Consider the following 23,553-nt stretch of genomic DNA (forward strand, 5'->3'; position numbering starts at 1 on the left):
TGTGGTGGCTTTTCAGATCTTTATACACTAATTAGCTGCTGACAGTATAGGCTATATAGCCTAATAAAAATGTATATTTGTACATCACTAAATGACTTATGATGAATTGAAAACGGTGGACCCTCTTGCAAGTGTAATGCTTTATGGTGTCGTCCACTCACAGTTAACAGTTTTTGTATTGAGTTGTGCTTGAAATGTACTGTAATACTGCAAACTGTTAATAAATACTTCAATCAAATTAAATCAATTAATCAGGATTAATAAGTCTTCTAGCTTGTCAAAATTAATTAATAAAGTATCCTATACTTTTACTGATCCTAGTATGGATCCTAGTATGAATTGAATACACAGGATGTCAGGCCCACAATGGAAAAGACTCACAAGCCCTGGGCTTTTTGTGTTATCCTTTTAGCAAAATTATCACTGTACCTATATAGTCTGTACCTTTTGCAAACTAAAGTATTCAATCAATCAATCAATTCAGGGTGTAAAATCTGCAGGTCCATATCCTTGTCGACACACACACACACACACACACACATATATATATATATACCGTATTAGAATCTCATAACAGAGGTTTTGCAACAGCATGGAAAAGCAAGTTCCTCTGTACCGAGGATGCCAGCTCACTCTCAGCTGATTTCAACACATATATGGCCTACTAATATTAGACCGCTGGAAAAGGAGAAGATAAAAACAGATAATTGTCACATTATTTGTGCCAATTATTTTCATTCTAGAAACTATAGACATGCACAGTCAGTTAGCTCAACATAAACACGGCTACACAAAAGCTATAGGGTCCAAAATTGTCTAGAATAGATGGTTCTCAAAGTGGGGTCTGTGCACCCCCAGGAGTCCTTGAAGGTGGTTCCAGGTGGTCCCCTGCAAAATTATATAGCATCAAAACTACTTTAACCCACTTTGGTTATTAGAAAGTAGCTGATCTGCAAGCTCACCACACATTGCACAGCGATGCGTTGTGAGCTTGGAGGTCTGCTACTTTCACATTTTCATTAACGCAAACCTTAATTCTCCTATGCAGATCCCTGACAAAATCATTTCAGATGGGGTTCTGCAACCAAATACATACAGTATCAATTGGGGGGGTCCTTGACATGAAAATGTTTGAGATCCAGAGGTCTAGATAGCATTTATATAATACTAACTATAATGCAAACCCTATCTCCTTCTTTTGCAAGATGCAAGCGTGGTTATGCATTGCATGTATTATGATCTAATTCTAATACAACCACATGTTTGTTATGCATTGCATGCATTAGGCCCGCCCTAATACAACCACATCCTTACAGCTTGCAAATGAAAACCACAAATGTGGTATGTTGAATGCCTGTGTTGAATGCCTGTCAGTTAACTTTAACATCATAATCACTCTCTGCGTATTACACCCTTTGCATCTGCAGATATAAGAGGCCACAAACTACCATATGCACCAAATTATGTTTAGTCAGAATAAAGGTTAGGCTATACAGCTAAATCTGCTGAAACGGCTATGGAGCCATGTAGAGTAAGATTGTGGGAGTTCAAGGCAAAACAACATTTCCACATTTTCTGAATAACCTTAATTGTGATGTAAAACAAATGCATTTTTGTTGTTACAATTTCAGTGCTGTAGGCTATAGACACCTACGTAGCTGCTTCATTTTTGTTTTGAGTTTTTGCTCTTATTTGAGAGCATGTTCATGTGACACACAATAAGGGAAACTGGCAACGTCAGCCTAGCTGGCCTGTGTGCCGTTGTGTGGGAGATAAGGCAATAAGCGGGGGTGGAAGTTGTTTGGAGAGCGCAAGAAAGACGAGGATATAGCGGCGACTCGAGTAGGAGGCATATATAGGGAGGGATTAAGTAGTCAGACGTCTTGTAGGCTATATTACTGAAACTTTGAACTGTGGCAGAATATTCAGCTCATCAGCAGAGGGATTTTGAACGCACTTTCTTCTAGAAAGAGGGTGCATTATGTTAAGAGAAGCACCTGAGGGAGAATCCAGATACAATTGTATGATTTCATTGTCATTGTGGAGGAAGTCCTATTGAAGTCAAGGACACAGCACTCAGAGGCATATTTTGGTTCTTTAGGTATAGAATATCACTCAAAACAGCACTCAGGGATTTTAGGCTTGAGGGTTATTTACATTTTCCTTAGTTTTAAAGACAGTGTTTTTCCTTAATGTCACTGTGGTGCCTTATTCATACAAGATTGCTCCAACTCATTGATATTTTGGTGGAATCATGAAACAACTGGAGCTGAGGGGAATCTTGTGGATTTTAGGAGTGATTACCCTCTTCGTGGCATCAGAAATGCAGAGCCTAAAGCCAGGTTTGAGCATTTTTTTAATAAATACATTTATATATTTTGCTCTGATGCAGTTATGTGGTACGAATTGTGAAAAATAGCCATTCGGGTGTGATTTGGTCATAATGTACTGCCGGAATACTTATATTATCATTAATAACAAGTTGCACGTACCTCAGGCCTATAGTTATCTGTCTATTTAAAACTCAATGAGAACCCATTAGCTTATTGGATTTAAAGAAAATGTGATGCACAACAGTATATACAGTATATACAGGCCTATTATAAGGTCTGAATGTCTGAGGGGTTAAAGGACTGAAATCATAACAGCTAACTGTCCTCAGCCATGGAAGAAAAATGTACTGTACAGATACCGTAACAGATACCGTATGTGATGTTTAATTTTCATTATGAACAAACACGTCCCACTGACTGTCTCCACAGTGGAACTTGTGACTTCTATTTTTAGGGATGGCATGATGATACAGCCTTTCTCCATCGTGGGGGTACTGAAAGGTGGAAATAACATTTGTGTCAGCGCTGTATGTGGAGGGTCCTGTGGCTTTATACTTATAGCGACCACATGCTTGTTTCTTACAAACTAAACGTACTCGGTGTTACAGTCTCCCATTATACATATTACTTATTTTTAGAGAGGAAATTCTGACATCACAGGTGCAGATTTCATAATGATTGTATCAATCAATGTTTAACGCCTGTAGATTTATACCTGTGAAACACCTGTAATTTGGAAACGACTGCAAATAACACACAGTCATATTGCTTCGGGGCAGAATTATTTGTGAGTGATTTTTTAATTGATTTGATCAGTTGTCACACCACTTTGGAATGCTGTTCTAGTGATTTAACATACTAACAAAAGTGTTAAGTGTTGATGATATTTTGCCCACGTTCTGTTTATCCACTATATCTATTATCTCTTGATGGTAAATATATAAATGCTCTCACCCATATTCACGTTTTCCCTTGAATGTATAGGGATTTGTATAATTTGTTACCAAACAAATTGAAACAGATAATGAACAGGGGCTTTTGGCACCTTAAAAAAAATTATTAAGAATTTTCCACTTTAAGTTCTGAAAGGCTGGAGAATCCTACATGGGCTGAATATGTTCTATATTTCCATTATATTTGTTATTAACAAACCGTATATATATATGCCATATTCAAACAATAAAGTCTTAAATGAAGATTTATAATCAGATTAAATCAGATTTGTGTTAATTACTATAATACTTTTGAAGTTGTCATCGACATTTTTAATTTTTAATAATGTTTTGAGCTGACTTGGGGATTGAGATGCTCAGTATCCTTTGTATCAGAATATACTATTGTTAATATCCAATTGTATTATCATCACCGGTGTGTTTCAGTCACCTTATATTTTAAATATAAGGTCTAGATGTGTTAACATATAATTTTTTTGTTCTTACACAGTCTACAGAAATAAAACAGTCAACCAGGGGAGCACTGTTAATCTGACGTGCTCAAACAAGACATGGAGCGAGATGCTTTACACTATCTGGACACTAGACCTGGGGAAGAAGCAATGTCAGATAGACTTTAGCGATCAGGGACATGGTCAAAACTCTTGCAAGGACGGGAAGACTCTCCACAACAAATCCACTGGTGAATCATACTTGTTCATCCCAGACATATTAAACGGCGATGAGGGGGTGTACAGGTGTGAGTCTGCCTACAAAGGAGGAAGTGACACTATAATCTATACTCTATCTGTCACAGGTAAGACCGTAATTCGCACTGGGCATTATGTTACTGTCAAGAAATGATACGTAGCTTGCGGATTTAGTTCAGCTCGAGGGGTTTCTTGCTGTGCTCAAGGTCGCATACATATACTCAAGGGGTTACTATGCTGCATTACTATCCCTAGGCTGTAACGACACCTAAGATTCCATGCGCGGACAAAATAAGCTGTCTTTTGCGCATGGAAATTAAGCTCCACCCACGCGGCAGATTGCCACGTCGGCCAGATTCCCGGGAAAAGCTTGCCCCAGCGGCATTCTGCCGCGTGTGTGGAGCTTCATTTCCATCCACCAGCTGTCTACAAGCAGAAGAGACCTGGCAGACAGCTTCTTTTGGCCGCGCATGGAAGTTCAGGTCTGCCCTGCAGCCTGTCAGTGGGTGTATTCAGTGTGTGCAAGACCCACATGTCATTCGCTGATGTGGCAGTCAGCTGACCAATTTGGGCGGGTATTTAAACTCACCTAGACTGCTGCTTATACTGCCTACCGCCACCCCAGCACCACCAGTGGGCTCTGTTATTTATGTTGGGTTTGTTATTGTATATCTATCTCCCTGCTCTTAATGTTTAATGATGGTGTTTAATTGTGCCGAGCAGGGAGAAAAATGTAGCAGAGCCGAACGCCAAGATAAAATCTTATATGCACACTTGTATTCTATGATAAATATTGGTTAAATCTATTCGTGAGTAATCTGACTGAACTCATTTTGCTGTCACTTTTGGCGGACCCATATTCAGTGACTCTCTCTGTCCTGTCCAGTCCCTCCCCATGTGTCAGCCGTGCTGCAGTGGCAGGGCGGCAGGAGGGTGGCCGTGTGTTTAGCTGAAGGGGGCAAACCCGCTGCCTCCATCGTCTGGAAGAACATGGGAAACGACTCGTCCGTACCTAGAGTGAACACGCTGCATCACCCAGATGGATTCTACACAGTGAAAAGCCAGCTAGATCTTGTCCCAGAGGGAGTGGCGGCAGATAACCTGACCTGTGCTATTCGACACCCATTTTGGGACACGGAGCAAATCATCATTCCACATGAAGCCTCCACAGGTATAGGCCTGTTTGGACCTATAGGGCTCTATATTTTCGTGCATGCTAAACCCCTTATCCCTAAACTAAAACTACTTTGTCTTTTTTTGACTATTTTGAAAATCATGTATCCAAGGCCAGTGAGACGATGTAATCCCTCCATCTGGGCATTGGTCTTCCCCTCCTAGTGGGACGTGCATCGAGGACCTCCCTAGGGAGACGCCCGAGAGGCATCCTAACCAGATGCCCGAACCACCTAAGCTGGCTCCTTTCCAGTCGAAGGAGCAGCGGCTCTATACTCCGAGTCTCTCCCACGTGATTGAACTTAGTTAAAATAGGCAATCTACAAGCTCACAACGTATCGATGTAGATTGGCTATTTTAACTATAAAACAGAAATCATGATAGTAAAAAAAAGGCAAAGTAGTTTAGGGATAAGGGATGAAAATAGAGCCCTACTTATTAGAATACAAATACAGAGCCTTTTACATTGAATGTAAATGACACGGAAAGATAGAAGAAAACGTTTTTTCTCAAATTCTTATCCCACGATTTTGTAACCCATTTTTGTAGAAGCAAATGTTTGCAGCACCATTTGAAATATCCAAAGCTGGATAGATCATAATTCAGTAGTGTAGATAATGATATCCAATCCAATTCAATCTGTTCTGCTTCAGCCTCGTCAGCTGGTCCTGTTCTCTGGGGATGGCTTCTGATCACTTTGCTAGCAGTCGGTGTAACTGGGATTTTACTGGGACTTTTGTTCTTCACACAAAGAAACTTAATTGTGATCAGGTATGACAAACAATTTCATAGTTATGATATGAACGTTAAAGCTGCTATATAAGCAATAACACTGTATGTCAAAATGTTAATGACAATGGGTTGAACGCTCCCCAAAAATGTTTGTCTCTGTGATACATCTAGGGGCCGCAATCTGCATTCAAAGATGTTCCTAGAAGCTTTGTCATTGGTCGAAAAAAAAAACCCGGGCGCAATCAGGAAGTAGACAGGCAATTCGACCAATGACAAAGCTTCTAGGAAAATCTTTTAATGCAGATTGCGGCCCCTAGATGTGACACAGAGACTACATTTCTTTGGGACCGTTCTACCCATTGCTGGCTGGTAAATATGTTATTAAAATGTTGACACATTAATGCTTATAGCAGCTTTAAATATCACCACGAGCGTTTTTGTGCAGTTTGGTGGCATGCTGAGATGGTTTTTAAATTGAAATGTCTCTACTGTCATTGTCAGGCATTGTTGGAAGTCCAATACGTCCAATAGCACTATACCATCTGAGGCCAAATCTCCACCGGTAAGGCATTCTTGCAAACTATTGTACAATCTAGAGGGTTCCCACTCCCCAGCTAAATGATCCAAATGGGCGTTTATGGATTTGTATAACTATGAAAGTTAAATTAACACTGAGTATTTTGTGGATGAGTGTCTCAGAGATTTAAAAAAATCACACCCGTGTGAAGTGAGGGGCGCTGATATATTAAAGTCTAAACTCATGTTGATTAGGTGATGTAATGGTGATGTAAAACAAACAGTGCCAACACAATCATTAAAGCCATTGACAATAAAGAGACAATATGACGTAATGAGGCACATTATTATGACGTAAATTTCCCCAATGGCGTTTACAAAACTAACATTGAACAAAAAAGACAAACATTAAACCTGTGTAGTGCCCCTCACCCATGGCTTCATGCATATCAAACCCAGTGCCCTTGAAATGAAAAGGGTCGAGAACCACTCGTAGTTGATAGTATGTATAGCCTACATGTTGTTGGTGATGTGATGTGTTGGTGGTGTGTTTTCAGACAGAGGAGGTGGAAGAAGTGGAACCGTATGCCAGCTATGTTCAACGTGTGAACTCCATATACGACTCATCAGCAGATCTGTTCACATGAGAGTCTGTCTCTTTGTCTGTCTCTCTCACGCACACACATGCACACGCACACACACACACACACACAGGCATTTACACTTACACCTCTTCTCGGTTGATGAAAAACTGAGGAATGGTGTAGTAAAGTGGGCGGGTTTTATGATAAAAGACTTGAGCTGAGAGACGAAAGCTGCTGAAGGCAATTCTCTTCGAATGACTCATGATGGAAAAGGCATCCACCTACAGTTGCCAGTATAGCCTAGTAACGTCACACTGGCGATTATGTGCACAGCACATGCTCTCCATATCAACTCATCGTACGTACGGTGACTGAGACATTAGGCCTATACCGTGTGTGTTGTTCGATGATAACACTGTCACCTGTTGAACCACACAATTGTTTTCTTCAGAGAATCACAGCACAGCATAGTAGACTATACACACTGGATTTGTGTGCACTCACTCATAAGAAGACTTGAATCATCACATGGATAAAAAAGTGCAATTCTGTTACATACTCAGATCTAATATGTATAGTAACTTTTGGATGTTGACGTGTATGCATCTATTATGTATTTCCGTAAATAATAAATGTGTATTTGTATTAGTGATAGCTATTTAGATGTTGCTTAACTTTCCTAAGAGCACATCAAGGAGCTATACAGCTAGTATTCAGCAGGAATTCATGAAGAAATGAGTGGCCACCTGAGGAACTGGGAACAAGTAGATTATGGAGCATATTGTTATAGTTCATGGTAAACTTATTTATTTTGAACTCGCTTTTTCTGTTCTAACAGAAAAGCCATACAAGCTGATGCAATGACATTAAACATGTCAACGGAGTGTGTTCATGCTCTGCCATCTGCTGGTTAGTGACTGGAACAAAATGGCATTTTCCTCCAGTGTTTCTCAAACCTTTTTATTTTGCCCCCTATCCAATATAGAGGAGGTCCCTTATACCTGTGTTGTGACTAAAACTAAGACGAAAGATGTTCGTGAGTGCCTCCTCAAACCACCCGTAATGCGAATTCCTTTTGATAAAAGAATGCGCTCCTGAGAGATGGTGTAGACGTTTTTATTGAGACGGTGAGACCTGCGTTGGAGCTGCCTCGGCTTGACGCATTTTGCACAACATTCACAGCTCAGAGGTCTCATTCTGTCTTAATTCTCCACAGATCTCTGTGATTGTAAATTTTACTATAATCAGCTGTGTCAATTCCTTGTGCTCATTGTGTATAATTGCCTAGTCAAAGAAGTTACTAGATTTGTGCCAATTGGCCATTTTCTCGGTCAGTTTCATCACCTCGTTGCACAGCAACTATTTAATGGATTAAAGTAAGTAAAATCCCCCATAATCAGTGATTGATTTTAGTTGCATAACGCCCAATTATGCATAATGGAATTGTAATGGGTATAGCGGAGGTGTTTTAAGGATTTAGGCGGTAGATAGACAATTTTACGGGGGAACGCCCCTTCCACAATACTAAATCCCCAAATTACGGATAAAGTGCCCCTAAACTGCAGGATTAGCATATACAGTACACTCACTCAGTAACAGTACTATAGACGAATAACAGTCTGTCTAAGTCCACACTAATTATCCAATGTATAAATTATGGATTAGGGGTCAGGACAACGAGGCCTTTTCGTGGAGGGGTCAGAATTCGTCTATAGTACTAAAGGATTCCTTCATCTTCCCTGTGAGAAATGAACAGTTTTGAACACCATCAATATGGCTGAATGATAAACACACATTTAATAATAATAATAATAGGCTAATAATAATAAAAACAAATACAGAGGTAAAATAAGCAACACTAGGGAAAACCATTAAAAAAAGTACCAAATTTGCCAGCACTACTGCAGGGTTTTGCTGCTGTACATTTCAATGAAAGAATATATCAACCACAAACGGCTCCACGTTGATTCTTCTGCATGTGGGGTTAGGTTCCTCTGTAAACAGGTCATGACACGTCATATCTTTGTCATCTGCACACTCTCAAGTGAGGAACCACCCGCGGCATGCTGTGTTCTATAGTCTGGGCTGGGTTGCCTCAGAGTTGAAAGGAAACTGGTAGATCAGTGGTTTTCAAACCGTTTGTGAGCACTGAGTGAGTAGTAGTAAAAATAGCAGATCTACAAGCTCACAATGTGACACATTGGGAGCTTGTACATCATCAGCTATTCCCCCCCTTTTTTATTTTATTTGTGAGAGAAAATCGAAAGGAAAACAATGGAACCACTGGATAACAGTATCGGATGATGTTTCCCATATGAAGTACACATTCATTTTGTCAGAGTTTTGCCTTCAAGATTGAGATCAGACTAAATTCACAGTCAGAAAGCCTTCGCAAGGCTCTGTTTCACACACACACACACACACACACACACACACACACACCGTGTCATCATGCAGGGACGTGCAGAGACGTGTTAGAGAGGCAGGGGCTGAAATCCCGTAAGAGGGCACTTTTGGATGAAAAATAGCGAAAATAGCAGATCTACAAGCTCGCGCTGCGACATGTTGTGAGCTTGTAGATCAGCTATCGTCGGGGTGGAACCCATGCAGCACTCTTTAGCTGTACGACATGGATTTCTAAACGAATTTGTTCAACGCAAAATTCCGCGTTCCAAGTTCAGGGGACTTCAGAAAAAAGCAATTATCCTGAATGCAGACTTTTAAGTATGGCATGGAAAGGAAAGGACTCAAAGGAGTGGCATTTGCATTTCTTCCCCTATTAGTAAATACTGCATTCGTGGTCTGGAGAGGGCAGTTGTTTTTACATGTGTGCACATCCCTGTCATCATGTATCAGCTGTACTTCCCCCCCCCCCCTTGTCGTGTCTGTCCATACATGGAGCCCGGCCCTGTGTCAGTCACTGCATTACTGCATCTGCACATATTCATCATCTCCACTGTCGTCTGCAGTTGAGGTTTTGGTTTCAGGGCGGGAGTTTTGTTGGGAGGGAATGTTGACTATGGCGTAGTCACAGTCATCTCGGGAGTCCCTGAAGGTTGCTGCAGGTGTCTTGCTGCTGTGGCCGGCGTGGTCGACAGTGGTGTACGTCACGTCCTCCGCAGACGACCTTTCTTCCTGTCACGGAGATGTGAGACGTACGACATTTTGATTGAGCTGGTCTTACAACTGTAGTCCTATATGCAAATCCATGATGTCTCTCATTTATATATTCAGTTCTATTGCACACGCACGTACGCGCATGCACACACGTCACACACACACACACACACACACACACACACACACACACACACACACACACACACACACACACACACACACTTGCTGCAGTTTGACAGCCACACTAACCACTCAAAACGTTTCTGGATAAAAAACAGTTTTATCGGCCAATGTGTACCGACTCCAAAGCATATGCAAATCTAGAACATCAGTTATCACAACCTTACTATATATAGCCCTGTGCAATGTTTCCATATTCCTTGACTAGACAAGTGCTTGTCTATCTGTCGTCCAGGAACAAAGCAGACTCTGCTTCGAGGTTTAGACGGGTGTATATATACGAGTTGTTCCCAAACTTTTCAGCCCGTGACCCAAACGCAATGCTACGGGCTGCGTTGTGAGCTTGTATATCTGCTATTTTCAGTATCACTACTTAAATATTTTGTTCTAAATTCATGCAATTTCTTAGATTTTTCTTTCGTTTCTTCATGGCATCTTTTTGGGAATGTTTTTTGAAGCTGTTTTGTAATAATAATAATTATCTTAAAGATGAAGTGCCACAATCTTTTTGTATATATATTTTTTTTAAAGTTCTTCTTATATTATAATAATACCTGATGATCATGTTTTAGGGTGGAAAAAAACATCGTGGCACTCCATCTATAACAAATTAACAATGTGTCCGTGACCCACACATCTTATACTGTACCTCGTCATCTGTGACATTTTTAGCTTGCCCTCGATCATTCCCTGCATGGAGAAAAATAACACCTATGAATAAATGATATCAGGCAACTTAGCCTACATAATGCAACACAGGGCTGGACTGGCCATAGGACGTACCGGGCATATTCCCGGTGGGCCACGACCGTAGGGGGCCGCCATGATATATTTAAAAAATCTGTACCTGTATCAGTGAGTGACAAACAAACCCTCTTCTATCTTATTCTTGACTCCTTTTTCCAGCATCATTCTTGTGAGAGCAACAAAGGCTTGTGTAGTTGTCTGTTGGTTTGTGTCATTTATGTTGTTCCGTAAAAGTGGTGGTATTAGGGCTTGTTTGTTTGTGTGTGCCTCGACGGAGCGGGCGGTATAGTTCCTGCTATCTGCGCGCTGGTTGTGGTGGGCTGCTGGTCTGGGCCAAATTCGTGCGAAAATGACCGGGCCGAATTTTTGTCCCTGCAGTCCAGCCCTGATGCAACATGTAATTCAATTAGTTCATACAAGTGTGATGATGATGAATTACCTTGATCCTTTGTCTTTTTCCTATAAAAAGCCAAAGGGAAAAATCACAATGATGAGCTCACAGCATCAGTAGAGTCATCCAGTCCATCTAACATAAATCATGGCTGTCTGGCATAAGCCTGGCATCTCCATATTTCAATTACATTACATTTTTTGTAAAGTTTGTAAAGTGGTTAAGTGTGTCTGTGGGCTTTATTAATATTTAACCAATGATGGCATGGTGATGGTCTTAGTATTCCCATTATTCATTTTGAGTTGCATCATGTTATGCTTTAGCTGTTGAAAAATAGCAGATCTACAAGCTCATAGCGCGGCACCGAGTGCCGCGCTACGAGCTTGTAGATCTGCTGTGTTTTTTTAATCCGGAAAATGTCGCACAAATCTTTGAATATATATTCTTTCACAGCGAACGTTTTTAACTCAAATCTTTGCTTCTGAGGGGGTCTCTGGAACAACATATTTTCAGATGGGGGCATATAATCTTGGGGGTCCTTGACATGAAAATATTTGAGAACGACTGACATAGCTAGGTTTTTCAGAAAACTGTCAGGATTTAGAATTTCATTAAAGTGATGTCTCTTCTGCACAGGAAATGAACATACACGTGTGTTTTAGATGGGATATTTGATTGATTGACCGATTGAAGCATTTATTAACAGTTTGCAGAATATATGTACATTTCAAGCACAACTCAATACAAAAATTAGTAGACTGTTGGTAGGGCGTTCTTAAACGGCTTGTGACTTGCTTGTGCTTTTGACTAGCACAGGCAACACATGCTTGGTATTAGAGGTGATATTAGCAAGGAACATCACCTCTAATACTAAGCATGTGTTGTATATGGAGAATATAGGTTGCTACCTTCAGGAAGGAGATATGGTGTACCAGCATACAATAAGGTCAGACTAAAGAGGTCCTTTGTCCACCAGTCGACTTTGAGTCTTAATCAGGAGTTGTGGTATAGCCATGGGGTAATCTAGGCGGTGGATATTGCTCTTGTCTTCATGTCTTTATGTATTCTCACTTTGTAGCTGGCTGTAGTCTACACATGAGCCTCACATCATATCCACTGAACCATTTACTAGTTTTAGATTGCACGATACGTATGCCTATAGGCCTACAGTATTTATTACATGATACCTATGCCATACCTCCATATCTATTCACATCCTATAAATGGTTCATACTTTATTCTAACCCAGAAGTCCATTCTTCTCTTTTAAATGTTATATCTTCCTGATTTTAATCATTTTCACCGTACTCCTATTTCACTTTATCTTACTGTATACCCATGGCTGTATGTGTGTTCCATGCCTACTGCCATAACATCTGATCTCTGTGTGTGTGTGTGTGTGTGTGTGTGTGTGTGTGTGTGTGTGTGTGTGTGTGTGTGTGTGTGTGTGTGTGTGTGTGTGTGTGTGTGTGTGTGTGTGTGTGACACTGCATGTGTGCGTGGCGTGCTGGTAATATGGCAGACTGAAGTGACCAATGTTGCGGTTGGCTGTGAATAAGTTCATGTGTTGCCTATATTCTGCACAATTTATAGCTTGCTTGGACTCAAGCACTGAGACACATGATGTTTCGAGTGTGTGGGATATCAAAAGCAACTGAAAAATATTTGTGCCCTCGATAATGTATTTCATAAAATGTGGACTCAAATAAAGAAATTGAAGTGTGTGTGTGTGTGTGCGCGCACACGTGTGTGTGCACATACACATTAGTAAATGTTGATGTCTCACTTACCGTGCTCCTGAAGTGCAGTTCCAGTTCCCCATGGTAATATTGGCAGGCGGCGAGTCGTGGGGTGACTCAGTTTCAGTCGTAGGCGTGTTACGTGTATATGTCAGACAGTGCCAGGTACAGTAGCACCAAGTTGGCAGAGATGCAGGCAGTGCCCGGGTGGTGGTGGTGGTGTTGTTGGTGTTGTTGCGCGACCCCCAGAGGCAGAGTTTCAGAGCCACTGTCTGCCTGACACTGTGTCATGTACACTGCCCTCGGTCGACACCGTTTCTCTATGGGGCTGTCTCTCTCTAGAAACATGCTGGTGTTAGAAACAGGACACAACTGACAGGAACCAGAGAGAGAGAGAGGGGGGGGAGGGAGAGAGCGAAAGAGAGATAAAGAGAGGGGGAGAGCCCTCTGTTTTGTGTGATTTTTGATTTCCTGTCCTTTCAGGAAACAGTTCATGATGCACGTACTGTACATTACAAACACAATTGCATGCGAGCACACAGACCTGTTGGGGGGAAAAAAGCTCATATACAGTAAGCAGGCATTTGTTCTAGTCGGTCTATCGTCTGATTTGCATGTGGTTGTGTCGCTGCAGTGATGAGGAAGTAATTGCATGACTTTTCTCCCCCACCACACAACTAACTTCACTTTTCACCTTCAGTGTAAATTTCACAGTATTTCACTTAACCGAAAGAAAGAATATCACAACACTGTATTCACACGTTTCAGGCCCACCAGGCCTTATTATTGACGTGGGAGAGTCTCTTTCCGTACGTTGGGCTATGCCTATAAAGGGACCCTGCTCGAGGCCAGAGATGCAGTGGTTTTTTTCAACCCTTTTCATATCAAGGTCCATTATTTGTTCAGCATTTGATCCACCACGGACCACCGTTTGATCACATTTAGCCTCTCAAACGCAAAACCTATATTACATATAATATTTTTTATTTTTTTTGTTATTCTGGTTACGATTTTGTCCACATTCCATTGATGTTGGTACCACAGTTGAGAGAACGCAGGGCAAACATTGATCAAAATAACAATTCTTCTAAATGCTCTAATTGCGTAAATTAACGTATAGGAAATGCAGATGTTTAACCATAATTTGACTCTTGAGAGTGTAAAATGGAACACTCTCAAGAACAGTTAAAGATCTAATTAAGGGACCAATTGATTACCAACCACTGGTTGAGAAGCACTGATCCACAATGCTGTATAGGTTTGCACTGTAACCATGGGGAGCAAGCATGAACCAGCAAGAACAGAGCAACTGTTGAATAATGATTTTGGTTTTAGTCATAGTCTCTTGAATAGTTTTCATTTAGTTTTAGTGTTGCGCTAGTTTTAGTCGACTAAACATCGTGAGATTCTAGTCGACTAAATCTGCGTTTGATTTAGTCGACTAAAAGGTATTTTGCCGGCGCCTTGATGCCGTCGTAATGACTGGTTTTACACTTGCTGAAAATAGCCGATCTACGCGTTGTGAGCGTGTACAGTACATCTGCTATTTTCAGCATGCAACCAATTGTAAAATGACTTATACTGGATCTCTTTAGTTGTCCACTATAGTCCCTTCCTAACATTTTAGTCTAGTTTTTATTTGTTGACGAAATTGTCATTATATTTAGTCTTAGTTTTAGTCATCATAGCTTAGTTTTAATTTACTTTCCAATATATTTCAATCAGTGGAAAAGGGTAGTCGACGAACATTTTTCGTCTTAGTTTTAGTCAATCAGCCAGGACTCTCATGAATGTGTCTGTGGATACCTCTAGATATGCTGTAACTGGGTACTCAGCTGGATGCAATACAAGCATTTAATTGCAAAAAGAAATGCACTAAAGGCACTATAGGTTCATCATTTTCTTTATTTGAAACACCAGAGGGTACTGTTATCACAGTTACTGAAGTTATAAAGGACCACTTCACCCATTGTCAACCTATCTTCATATTATTGGTCCTAGTGGTTACTTATTTCAAGAATGTCAGACTTAATTCCGTTTGGGGAGTGACTGACGCAGGCGTTCTTCTCACCTGGATCTGCTGACATTTATAAGCTTGAAATCGATCACCTCTATAGTGAAATTCAACGTCATTACACATCACAGTAACATTCTTGGCCTGTGGTGAATTTGTGTGACATTAATTGGCATTCGCTGTAGTGTATAGAATGATGAAGTTATAGTTGATGCTGTGATGCAGCTTGTGCAGATTAGTGAGCAAAGTGTGGACCATAGCATTGCAATGCTAGAAGACTACTGAGGCGCGGCTCCTCAGTTCAGGCATGTGTACACAGTGTAGAATGTACTTTCAGACTTTATGATACTTCTGTTTTTCCCCCTATTGTCATCGCCAACATGCATTCAACACCTAAGACTATGTTCAAAGTATTAAGTAGTAAGAGCTTTACTGCACCCCTCTCTATACTGCCCCATTGTGGGTGAAGTATAAGAGGGAGAGCTTACGCAAGATGCAAGTATATAGCCTACAATGGCTGTTTTAGGATTCGGTTAAAGAAAGTATAGAAACCCAGGAGCACTAGAGCAAGCGAGCTCTTTTGTACACTGCGGGTCTCAGGTGGTGAGACTCTCACCACCTTCATGGCTCTGTTGAGGAACCTAGACCTACAAGTGCAGCCTGGATCTCTCATTGAATGGATTAATTGGACAAAATGACTGGCCGTATAGTTCTGTCAGGTATACGTCTGTGATTAGAGGACACTGGCATGAGTGCCTCTCTTAGATTATAACCAGTACATGTACTGTATTGTATCCTTTTTATTTTCTTTATTCTTTTTACGTGTGATGTAGGCCTATTGTTTTGTGTCTGTGGTACATTATGTGGGAGGACAGGAAGTGGAAACCAGCAGCGTATAGTAGCTGAGTGGGGTGCAGATGTACAGTACAATACAAGTATCGCATGCAGTAAAGTACAGTATGAGCTGATGTGTGAAGTTGTCACACACACCACACACGTGCTACGGTATATAGCTACAGTATGTCCACCCTGAGGGATACATTGTTGTCTGGCTATGTCATACTGGCCCTATGGATCCTGTCACCTCTGTTCATCCATGGAAAACATCATGGTAAGACCTCCAACAGTCTACTCTATAGCCCATTTTGGGCGGGAACCCCTTTTGGTGTTTTAAAGCCTCATGTTATACTTTAGCTATTGAAAAATAGCAGATCTACAAGCTCATAGCGTGGCACCGAGTGCCCCGCTATGAACTTGTAGGTCTGCTATTTTTGAAAGATCGTGACAATGTGCCTCAAATCTTTGAATATATATTATTACAGAGTGAACATTTTAACTCAAATCTTTGCTTCTGGGGAGGTCCCTGGAACAACATATTTTCAGATGGGGGGGAAAAATTATATAATTTTTGGGGTCCTTGACATGAAATATTGAGCACCACTGATACAGAAACATAAGGTTTTTCAGAAAACTGTCAGGATTTAGAAGTCAGTGAAACTGTAAAATCCATACTGTTATTTACCTCAGAGAGTGTACAGAATTGAACCACATGAAACTTTCCTGCGGTTCCATTTGCACAAACTCTTGAGTTAAATCAACACAGATGATTTAATTGTGACTTCACTTGAATCATAAAAATATGTTTTTTCTAACTAAATTGATTGAGGTATTCATTTTTACGTGAAGTTTTTGAAGATGTTTTACTTCCAGTGTTACTTAATTCAGGAAATACATCATCATTATGCTTCCTCGTTAAGATTTCAAGACAGCATTCACTTTGTCATTAGACTATAGGCTAATTGAGATGCTTCGATTCACAGGCTCAGCCTCGATCCCTTCCTGTGAAGTCGACGTGCTAAATGTCAGGAGAGGCATGGTGTTGAAAGCTGTCCCACAACATCGCCTGACTGTCAACTGCACAGTGAAAGGCTGTGGGATGAAGTCGTTAAATATCACCTGGTGTAAATTAGTGGACATACGTTTATGTAAACAGATTAATAACACTGACAACATAAAGATGATAAAAGTCCACGTCGGCGGGTCAACGCTGACTTCACTTTTGGAATTCAAACGGATTTCCACACGTGACGATGGCCTGTACAGGTGTGAATCAATAGGCTCCGAAGATAGTGCTACAGCCATCAGCCATGCAGTCAATATTTCCGTGTCAGGTGGGTAGTACAGCACAAAGGTTTTGCATTGTGTGATTTTTCTTCAATTACAAAAAGAATAATAATAATAAAAAAAACATTATATTACATGGTTGAAAAATATGTATACCTCTGCATAACGTGTCCTATATCATTCTATGTAGACACATACCAGCTTGAAATTTCCAACACCAAAACAAGTAAGCACATTTTCCATTTCGTCTGTATATAGGTTAATGGGATTTTAAAGATAAATGCCATAATAACAATGCATGCCGTGTATGGCTATAGTAAGCAACATTTACATTTGAATTTATTTATTCACAGGCGATTCTCCAAACAATGAGGAACCTGCGACTCTGTCCTGGTTTATACCCTACATGTCTATCTGTATTGGCATAGTGCTTCTGGTCTTCATTATAGTGACAATGCTCATCCTGTTGAGTTTTAAACATTGTAAAGGTAGGTTATTATCGTATTCATCCACAAGCTGGATCAGTATATCATAGAATGTCTAGATCTTTATCTTTTTCAGGTTTTATACTCTGTCACACATTGTGCAATGCTGCGTTCACACGGGGAAAGATGCAAATGTGTAATTGCAGCTAGCTTTGTATAGCTTTTGCAGCAGCTATACAAACATCGCGGATGCATCTTTTCATCTTTATGTCGCTGGCTTCCATTGACAATTTAATGGTAGACTGTATCTTTGCATCTGCCCGTGTGAACGCAGCATAAACCTGCAACCATTATTTTTGGCGAGTGATAACGTCCTGAATCAGAGTATAATTCAACATTAATGTGCTCCTTTTTTTTTTACCCTCCACAGCATTAACAAGTAACAACAAAGCCCTGGGACAGGTAAGGGATGGAGCACGTATTGGTATAGGTTGGTGTTAAGACGTTCTCAATGGACTTCCCAAAGCTAAAACACAGAGCTGATTTTCCCTTGTGTGTGATCTCATATATAGGAGATGTCCACGCTGACTCTGCCAGACCTGCCTAAGGACACTTCATGTCCCTCTGCTCCTGTTTTGCACGAGGCCTATTATCGCTCCAATCTGTACGACGACTACATTCACGCTCACACGGGGACATTGCAGTCTACTCTGAAGACAGGTGCAGGTCGGCCTGAAGACAACAACAACACAGTGAGAAGAAGTGGTCCAGGCTCTGCAGGCTGCGTCGTGTATGCTGCCGTCCACCATCATCTGCCCTCTGGGACCTCCAGCAGAGCCCAGCAGCAGCGTAGCACGACCCTACATGGGGAACATTCAGAACATTCAGTGTATGCCTCCATTAAAGTCTCTTAGTCTTGAGCTTCGATACATTCAGTTTTAATGGTCAACACAAATCCTTTTCATGTTCAATTGTCTGAAAATATAACCTTTTGTATAGCTTACATAGACTAGACCTGTACGTGCCCGGCCGTCGGCTATACCGGCCTACTTGAGAACGATGCAATTTGGAAACCTAATAGTTGTCACCTTGTCATAGCACCCGTTTTAACTGTCTGTCTGTGTGTCCCACATGGAGAGCTCTGTATCTGCCTGTGTGTGAAGAGGGCAAACTGACTGACTGCGTTTATTGCACCTGTCACTGGAGTAGGCCTACATACTGTACCAACCTGCTAGAACACGAGAACTTCCTGTACTGTATGTGTGGACACACACACACACACACACACACACACACACACACACACACACACACACACACACACACACACACACTCTAGTTATGTGAGGGTGTTTGTGGTGAACTAGAGATTGCTGCCTTGATGAAACCCTGCGTGGCACTTTTCTTTCTTTTTAACGTCCTCTTTTTAGCTGGTGGTTTTTCTTTTGGTTCAGATGGAACTAACCTACAGTATGAGTCACTTTGCTGCTCTGGGCGGGAACCCCTTTTGGTGTTTTAAGCATTATGTTATTCTTTAGCTATTGAAAAATAGCAGATCTGCAAGCTCATAGCGCGGCACCGAGTGCCGCTCTACAAGCTTGTAGGTCTGCTATTTTTGAAAAATCACGAAAATGTGGCTTTGAATGTATATTCTTTCACAGCCCTGGAAAAACATATTTTCAGATGGGGCAAAAAAAAATACATTATTTTCAGGATCCTTGACATGAAAATGTTTGAGAACCACTGACATAGAAACATGGATTTTTCAGAAAACTGTGTGACGGCGTCCATTTTCGCATTGAAACTTTTCAGAAAGAGAAAGCCTGCAGTTTCTATTAGCCTATTAGTTTCTGAACTGCATGCCCACAGCCCTCCTATGAGACACAGACTGAGTAGAAAACAATCGTGCTATTTTATTATGATTATTGAGTCAGGACCAATTATATGAAGATATAGGTTGAAAAGTGATGAAGTCCTTTAAGCCTACATGGGCTTAAGACTGATGATGTGAAATGTAGTTAACTAATTAAGGGTGTTTATTTGTCAAAAAGTAGGAATAAAAAAAAGATCCCAAAAGGTAGCACATCCAGAAATGTAAATAAAATGGCGGACAAAGTGCTCACATTTCCATTTCTTTATCGGCACACACCAAAAAGGAACGCATGCGCGTTTCGGCTATGTTTAGCCTTCATCAGAGCATTCACATCAAGTGAATTCAAGTCATTTTTTTTTTACAAAGGGTCAGAGTTCACCTACAGCTGAAATCTCAAGTCAATCAACAAGGTGCAATCACTTGTATGTAAAAATCACACCTGTGTGAAGTAAGTGGTGCAACTCCGTGTGGGGTCCTCCGGAACTTCCAGACCCACAGGAACGCGTCCAGGGTTCCGGCGAGCCGCCCCGCGTCCGAAACGGTCGAGAAATGACAGAGTTCCCGTGTGCAATTTCCGTGCTCAGACACAGGTAGCCATGCCACCCAGGCACACACAAAGCTACATAAGGAAGTGGTTGCGCCACTTAAAAACATACACTGATTTTAACAAATTGGTTATCAGTTACAGAACACATCCGGCAAACAGTTCAGGGCATTATTTGTAATTTGTGCACTGGACTGGACTGGATTGGATTATTGATATGTGATGGGCGGATCGAGGCACCGTATTGGCAGTGCGGCACTCAAGTGGTGGGAGTTGCTTTGTGGGTGGCCTCCAACGGCTATAAATAATGGCACTCACCTGTTTAGCTGATGTCTGCTTTGAACTTGGAGGTATAGGGTGAGCGGGGGGAGAGACGTACTTTGTTGACTGCAATTCGCATTACATTGATTCACATTTTGTATCTATTGCCCACTGTTTAAGTTATACAGTATCTTGGCACATATCTCCCAGACTTAGCCTGCTGATGATCGATTCACTGGGGATTGCTATCAGCCGCTATCGATGGGGTTGGTAAGGGAAGTAATGTTTGTCTTTGGGGAGGGGAAAGGGGGTGCATTAAAGATGAAGTTGAGACATTAATGGGGTAGATTTTATGGACATAGGCTTACTGTATGTATTGTATTGTGCATGTGCAATATGCACATGAAAGCTCCTGCCAATAAAATATTTAGTCACAGAAGAGATGATTACTTGAAGTTGATTTCCTTCAAGGAATTGAATTGATTTTATTAAGTCAGCTTGATGTTCCCGATATAGTGAACAGCTTGTTGAAATTCTGATTTGTGTAGTGTGTGTACTCACCGTCTCACCCAAAGGACCACAGTGGAAAGAACTTAAGAAGCCCTTTTAGCACCTTTATTTGCAAACCGTTAATAAAGTATTCAATCAATCAAAACCTGACAACATCATGTGTAGACCTGGGCTAATCTTATGGGACAGAAAGGCAAGGCTCCCTTGCCAGTGTAGAAATGTAAAATTTCTCAAAGCATCTGGTGAAACATAAAAAAGGCATGGTTTGGGTCTTTGATAAAAGTAAATTATATGGAAGTAAAACAAGTAGCCAAAATGGTATAGAGGAAATCGCATTCATGTTTAAAATATGGGTAAAGATTTTAGTCTAAATGTTAATTTAACTCTATTCATTATGACTACTAGTGGCCAGATCTAGCATGTATGAATTGTTTTACAGACATAAACATTGATTTAACAATGGTTAAGAATGACATTTTTATTTATTTGTTCTTCGTGACCCTGATTGTCTGAATATCTAATTTGAGCGACTACCGTAAGCAAATTCCAGATTTATATTACTACTTGGTTTGTTGTGTGCCATGTTCCACGCTGAAAATAGTTTTTTGTTTCTTCGTGACCCTGATTGTCTGAATATCTATTTGAGCGACTACCGTAAGCAAATTCCAGATTTATATTAGGCTACTACTTCGTTCGTTGTGTGCCATGTTCCACGCTGAAAATATAGCCAATCAGACCGTGTAATTCACTGGTGACGCATGGAGCCAAACGTAAGTATAAACCACCCTTAAGAAGTAACACAACACCCCATTCAACCCTCGCATTGCTGTGGTTTTTCAATGATTGTAAAAGGTCATCCACTCGAAGGGGCCTCCCTCCCTGTCTTCCATAAGATCATATCATCCAGTAGGTCACCTTTTTGTTGCAAAATCAGCTCTACACAGTATGACAATTAAGGGACAAAAGCACTTATTGATGGTTGGCACAGCATCCGGTGAAATACAAAATGTGCGAGTTTTGAGCTTTAAATTCCGATACAACAAATAATTAATTCCTTTCATTCAGTAGGCTACTAGTGACATTCAGTAATATGTCACTGCTAATAATGCAGCAAACATGGTCTTGAATAATGTGGTTTTGATCATAATTATGGTCTTTTCATACTAATATATGCGCTGCCTGGAATGCAAAAATACAAGGTTATTATTCATTCACAGTATTGGCTATGAAGGCACAAGTAGTCTATTTCATTTTCTTATGCTTTTTCATAAATTAATGTCATATATTTTATACTTTGTCCGACAGTATCATGCGAAATTTTTGAAAAGAATAAAAGCAGCTCTTCAGGCTCACAACACATCGCAACACCGTGTACGTCTGTTGTCTGTCTGTGTCACCTATAGAAAAGGACAGGCCAAAACAGGGACACCGGGTTGAAAGTTATTCATATTTGGACGTCTGACATTGAATCCATTGGAACATCAATGTAAATTGGTATTGTAACAACAGATGGTCCAAATGTAAGGGGTGCTTATTGCTTCATATAACAACAGTGATTGGATACCTTGTAAATAAACAATCCACAAATCTTTATTTTTGACCAAAATATGCAATATATCAGTGCCGAGTAAAAACCACAGATCTGAACAGTAAAGAGTGGAATGTAGCAGTGAGCTACTAGAGCTAATAAACACTGTATGGGAACTCAGAGCTTATGAATACATCATATCATCGTGTGTGTGTGTGTGTGTGTGTGTGTGTGTGTTGCAGAGTCCAGTACCGCCCTGCTGGCTCGGTATAAAAGGGTGTAGAACAATGAACATCTGGCAGCCAGGTCCAGCAGGAATTTAATCTTCAGAAAAAACGAAAGCTCTGAAGTTCAAAAAAGTGTATAGCGAAGGTGGTCTTCGGTAGGGGACTGATAACGTCCATCCATCTTCAACCACTTATCCGTAGTCGGGTCGCGGGGGCAACAGCTCCATGCACCAGGGTGCTCCAGAGCAACATTATAGTGACTTCCTCCTGGGGGGGATCCCGAGACGTTCCAAGGACATGCAGTGAGTCGATGCGTTTCCTCCAACTGCGCCTTGGTCTGCCCCCCGGGGTCTCCTCCCAGTGGGACGTGCATCGAGAACCTCCCTATATAGGGAGACGCCCGAGAGGCATCCTATAACCAGACGCCCGAACCACCTAAGCTGGCTCCTTTCCAGGCGAAGAAGCAGCGACTCGTGCAAAAAGGGGAGAAAGAAAACGAAGCACTCTTCTGGTGTAAAAAGTTAAAAAGCCTTTATTGATGTGGCTATATTCCATAATGGAATGAGTTAAAACTGGGATAACCCACACGTAGTGGCCCACACGGCCTTCTTTAACCTTTAATCTTGATCTGTTATCAGAATCCACTAGAGCTGCATGGCCCCACTAGTGGGCAGTCAGGATATATTGCAGATGGACCCTCAAATAATTGGTAGAACACTAATATAAAGCCCCGATTCACTAAGATGTTTGTAACGGTACTTTTTCCAAACTTCCCATGTTGGTAGTTTAGAATAAAAGCTGCATTATATGACATAAGCTTTGTTCCCATGTAAGTCTGCAGACGTGAGAGAGAGAGAGCCGCCTGCAGCAAAATTCACAGACACAAATAG

General features: G+C 41.0%; 3 protein-coding genes across 3 annotated transcripts in view; 1 reads left to right on the top strand and 2 right to left on the bottom strand.

Annotated features, from left to right (window-relative positions):
* The first annotated feature begins 2,153 nt into the window (after positions 1–2,153).
* LOC308330481 (cell surface glycoprotein CD200 receptor 2) lies at positions 2,154–7,084 on the top strand. The gene is made up of 6 exons (XM_080785352.1): positions 2,154–2,342; positions 3,777–4,082; positions 4,862–5,146; positions 5,802–5,919; positions 6,382–6,442; positions 6,954–7,084. Exons 1-6 carry the CDS (start codon positions 2,255–2,257, stop codon positions 7,041–7,043), a joined length of 948 nt encoding a protein of 315 aa, XP_080641478.1. The 5' UTR covers positions 2,154–2,254; the 3' UTR covers positions 7,044–7,084.
* Positions 7,085–8,752: 1,668 nt separating this feature from the next.
* LOC308331178 (uncharacterized protein) lies at positions 8,753–13,382 on the bottom strand. The gene is made up of 4 exons (XM_080786423.1): positions 13,209–13,382; positions 11,467–11,486; positions 10,930–10,970; positions 8,753–10,115 (listed from the first exon to the last, which is right to left on the bottom strand). The coding sequence occupies exons 1-4, from the start codon at positions 13,238–13,240 to the stop codon at positions 9,906–9,908; spliced, it is 303 nt and encodes a 100-aa protein (XP_080642549.1). The 5' UTR covers positions 13,241–13,382; the 3' UTR covers positions 8,753–9,905.
* A 9,795-nt stretch (positions 13,383–23,177) lies between these two features.
* Positions 23,178–23,553, bottom strand: part of LOC308330612 (OX-2 membrane glycoprotein) — a 12,556-nt gene continuing 12,180 nt past the window's right edge. Inside the window, exon 7 of the mRNA XM_080785554.1 lies at positions 23,178–23,553. This exon is cut by the window's right edge and continues 1,896 nt beyond it. The gene's annotated coding sequence lies outside the window, so the exon portion shown is untranslated.

This window comes from Protomyctophum bolini (assembly GCF_963924005.1).
Source record: "Protomyctophum bolini genome assembly, chromosome: 16".
NCBI lineage: Eukaryota > Metazoa > Chordata > Actinopteri > Myctophiformes > Myctophidae > Protomyctophum > Protomyctophum bolini.

Bases quoted from the DNA above. Each gene is read 5' to 3' on its own strand.
- LOC308331178 (XM_080786423.1), bottom strand. From the start codon at position 13,240: ATGGGGAACTGGAACTGCACTTCAGGAGCACG. The intron at 11,487-13,208 runs GTAAGTGAGACA...GGCTTTTTATAG, and splicing joins AACTGCACTTCAGGAGCACG to GAAAAAGACAAAGGATCAAG. The intron at 10,971-11,466 runs GTAATTCATCAT...TTCTCCATGCAG, and splicing joins GAAAAAGACAAAGGATCAAG to GGAATGATCGAGGGCAAGCT.
- LOC308330481 (XM_080785352.1), top strand. From the start codon at position 2,255: ATGAAACAACTGGAGCTGAGGGGAATCTTGTGGATTTTAGGAGTGATT. The intron at 2,343-3,776 runs GTTTGAGCATTT...GTTCTTACACAG, and splicing joins AATGCAGAGCCTAAAGCCAG to TCTACAGAAATAAAACAGTC. The intron at 5,920-6,381 runs GTATGACAAACA...TGTCATTGTCAG, and splicing joins AGAAACTTAATTGTGATCAG to GCATTGTTGGAAGTCCAATA.